Here is a 3,731-nt window from a genome sequence, read left to right on the forward strand (position 1 = left end):
TGAGTTTAAGCGATTTATTGCTCAGTAAGCGCTTCATTAATGGAAACAGTGTTGCCAGATTTTTTTTTACCTAAACTGCTCCGATTCTTTTCGAAACGGTTCCGCAGAGTGCAAGAAATTTTAAACTAAAAATTTTTCGAACTAAAAAAAATTTTGTAACTAAAAATTTTAAACAAAAATTTTCAAACAAAAAATTTTCGAACTAAAAATTTTGAAACAAAAATTTCAAAAAAATTCGAACTAAAAAATTTAAACTAAAAACTTTCGAACTAAATTTTCAAATCAAAAAATTTTCGAACAAAAAATTTTCGAACCCAAAAAAAATTCGAACTAAAAAAATTAAAAATTTTTCGAAAAAATATTTTAAACTAAAAACTTTCGAACTAAATTTTCAAATCAAAATTTTTCGAACTAAAAATTTTAAAAAAATTTCGAACCAATTTTTAAAAATAAGTTTCGTACTAAAGATGTAAACCACATTTGAAAATTTTCAAATCCAAATTTTTCGAACTAAATTAAAAATCAAATTTTGGACACTAAAAAAATTCTTTAATTATTTTTTCGAACAAAATCATGTAAACCAAATCTTGAATATATTTTCCACCTTAAATTTTCAAGATTACCATGATTTGAAAACAAGTGTTCAGGGTTTCAAGAAATAATAAAACATATTTTTTTTTCAACTTGTTGTATTTAACGAAAAGTATGTGCTCTTCCTATACATGTTTATTAACATAATAAATACAGGATCTAGTTTAATGAATATATTGGACGTATCATCATCTTCGAATGTTGTAGACGTATCCTGTAAAGAAAAAGAAGAAACGACGGATTACTTTAAGAATTTCTTTTTTCTGAAACAATAAAAATGAGTCAATATTGATAAGAGAGAAATAAAACTTACTCGTAAATGATGGATGTGCTTAGGCTCATCTTCCCCCTCCTCGGGTACATTTCATCCACTGATGGTGGTTTACGAACTTTTTCTGGGTACTGCATTTTTCTAGGTGTTGCAGCTTTATGGTCAAGGTTCCCCCTTGGGTACGAGATGACTGCATTTTCTTCCACTGATGGTGTTGTTGATGGTTTATGAACTCTTGTGGGTACTTCATTTTCTTCTTGGTGTTGCTGCTTTGTGGTTAAGGAGTGGAAAAAGGAAAAGGAAAAAAAGAAATGTCGGTCTTATTGGGTGTTTACAGTTTTTTCTTCTTCATCTTCTTTTTCCAGTTCCATCTTCCGTTTTTTAACGTACCCGTACGGAACCGTATCATAAGAATTGAATTCTTTAAATCGACGTTTTGTGTACTGGATACTGTACATTTTTTCTTCTTTGCGTGTGACGATGGTATGGTCTTTGGTCCTGCATATCTTATGGGGGATAGTGATGGTGACTTGTCCACGGCATTGATTTGTTATCATTTCTTTTAGCGTATTGAAATTTAATTGTTGTCCTGCATTGTAATTTAATGTAAATCCTCTAATTTTACATATGTAACTGGTGACGTTGGTATCCGGATTGTATATTTCTAGGCTGTAATTTTTTGGTCCTCCACTGACAAATGTCTTGATGTATGCTCGTGGCCCGTAAGACTCCATCTCATTCGATAAGCATCCCAAGTACGTTGAAGGTTCAATGGTTGGCTCCCCGGGCTTCTCCGTAAATATTACAGAATCCGTGTCGAAATATAAAACACGTTCCTGCAACATTTCCAGGTACTTGTACAGTTCCAGGCGTGCCTGACATGTTGTAAATGCACCTAACACGACATTGGTGTTTCGGTTTTGAACAGGCACATGTTCATTGTACTCCCAGAACGCATACAACATCGTATCATTGATGGGTACAATTTGATGGAGTTTAATGTCGGGGGAAGTGAGTTTTTCATAAAATTCTTCCGGCCGATCAATAATTGTGGTCTGGCTAAAGTTTGATCTTTGGCAAAGCTTTCCCCATAGAGAGTTCCCACAAAGCTTAGATAAACTTCTTCGTGCAGGATTATTTTCAATTTTGGACGGATCTAATGCAATACCTTCACGCTCCAGGACGGTTTGTATGAATTTTGATTTGTCTTCTTCGGTCACACAGGAACTGGGCCAGCCAGACGCTTCCATTTTTGATTTTAAAAATGTATTGATATATTCCGTGAACAAGCCACCTGTTTTCGTGATGGGATCATATTGTTCAATGTCATAGTCCCAAATTTCAAAAATTTCCACTGGTTGATATCCTAATTCTACTGCTTTCTGGATTTCATATGATACCCATGTTCCAGTGAGGCATCGCTCCTGATCGTTGTGTGTACACGTTGCTGTAGGGTCTGGGTTCATTTCTTCGGCACACGCAGCACACAGTGGAAAGAGTAGTTTCTTGTTACATCGGTAAGGCAGGAGACCATGATAAAGATGGCGACTTGGTAATATCGACATTTTGATTAGACCATTGACTTTATTTATTGGTGGTATATTTTCATCACCCTGTAGATAAATTCGTGGATGGCCTACAGGGTATTTAGCACACTTATTGATGTAAGGATAAAGCGAGACAATATCGAAATATTTTATTACTTCCCCCGCTTTTTCGTCGACTTGGTGGTACAATTTCACGCAATTGGTCCTTCCTCCAAAAAAGCTATCTCTTGGATTTAATGGTCTGCGGTTCATGTACGGGTGATTCTTCAGATACGTCGCCATTGCAGGATTTTGTTTTAAGAACTGATTAAATTCGCACTCCCACATTTCATGTACAATGTACCCCAATTCACGCAGTCTTGCATTTTTGCGTTGCGTTCGTTCATAACGGAATTCCATGGTGTCTTCTGGATTGCTGTAGATGGGCTGATTACGGCCTGTAGTAAAACATACTTTACACCCGTGATAAAAGCAGCCGGCATGCTCGTAGACGTGCTCCTCTAACGTCTCAGGATCTTGGTAGTAACCATCAACATGGAATCCCGCAATAAACACTTCTTTTTGTCGGGCCGCATGTAAGATTTGTTTTCCTTCGCTTTTTTCAATGTAGGCCAGCCATTGCATTGCAGCGATCGATTGGGTACTTCTCCATCGATAGCCATGTGCCGGTAGAATTCCTATGGTGTTGGGTTTAAGGAAATTCCGGCGAAATACTAAATTAGAAGCACTGGCAATCGTGATCGTCTCCAAGAAGGGATTCACTTTGGTTTCTGTTTCAAATGACGTCATAAACGAAACGCATGCTTGCCGCAGTACCTTGACATCTTGAATACAATACTTGAGAATTTCTTTCTGGAAATCAAACGTGTCATTACGATGATCGTTGTACCACTGCATGAACTTGTTTCTGTCTTCGACGGCCATTTCATCTGCACCATAACACTTCGTTTCTGGAAGTGGTCCAATATACGATTGATTCTCCTTGGTGTTGAAGAAATGTGGGAAGTAGCCTTTGGTTGCGGGTAAATTGAACGCTTTTGACAATTTACTTAATGCCATAGGTAGGAAGTTCAACGAGTCAATGAACGTCAGATTATTCAAGGTTAAACTCAGTATCTTGGTCCCATTTAATATGACGTCGGGTCTCCATTGGCATTGTTCTACCATGGTCTTTAGGATAAAATGTTCATCGTATCCCTTAGCGTTGTGCGCGACACAGAAAATCCTATTTATATTGGGACGACGTTCCCGCAAGTACTGGAGAAAATCATAAACTGGATCCTCTCCTTGGAAAATATGCTGGCGCTGACCACACGTACTGC

General features: G+C 37.1%; 1 protein-coding gene across 1 annotated transcript; it reads right to left on the bottom strand.

The window, feature by feature from the left end:
* Positions 1–689: 689 nt before the first annotated feature.
* On the bottom strand, positions 690–3,103 carry LOC145665849 (uncharacterized). The gene is made up of 2 exons (XM_081732963.1): positions 905–3,103; positions 690–805 (listed from the first exon to the last, which is right to left on the bottom strand). Exon 1 carries the CDS (start codon positions 3,031–3,033, stop codon positions 1,183–1,185), a length of 1,851 nt encoding a protein of 616 aa, XP_081589089.1. The 5' UTR covers positions 3,034–3,103; the 3' UTR covers positions 690–805; positions 905–1,182.
* Positions 3,104–3,731: the final 628 nt, after the last annotated feature.

The sequence above is a fragment of the Thermobia domestica genome, chromosome 12 (assembly GCF_964235325.1).
Source record: "Thermobia domestica chromosome 12, izTheDome1.hap1.1, whole genome shotgun sequence".
Classification (NCBI taxonomy): Eukaryota; Metazoa; Arthropoda; class Insecta; order Zygentoma; family Lepismatidae; genus Thermobia; species Thermobia domestica.

Bases quoted from the DNA above. Each gene is read 5' to 3' on its own strand.
- LOC145665849 (XM_081732963.1), bottom strand. From the start codon at position 3,033: ATGCAATGGCTGGCCTACATTGAAAAAAGCGAAGGAAAACAAATCTTA.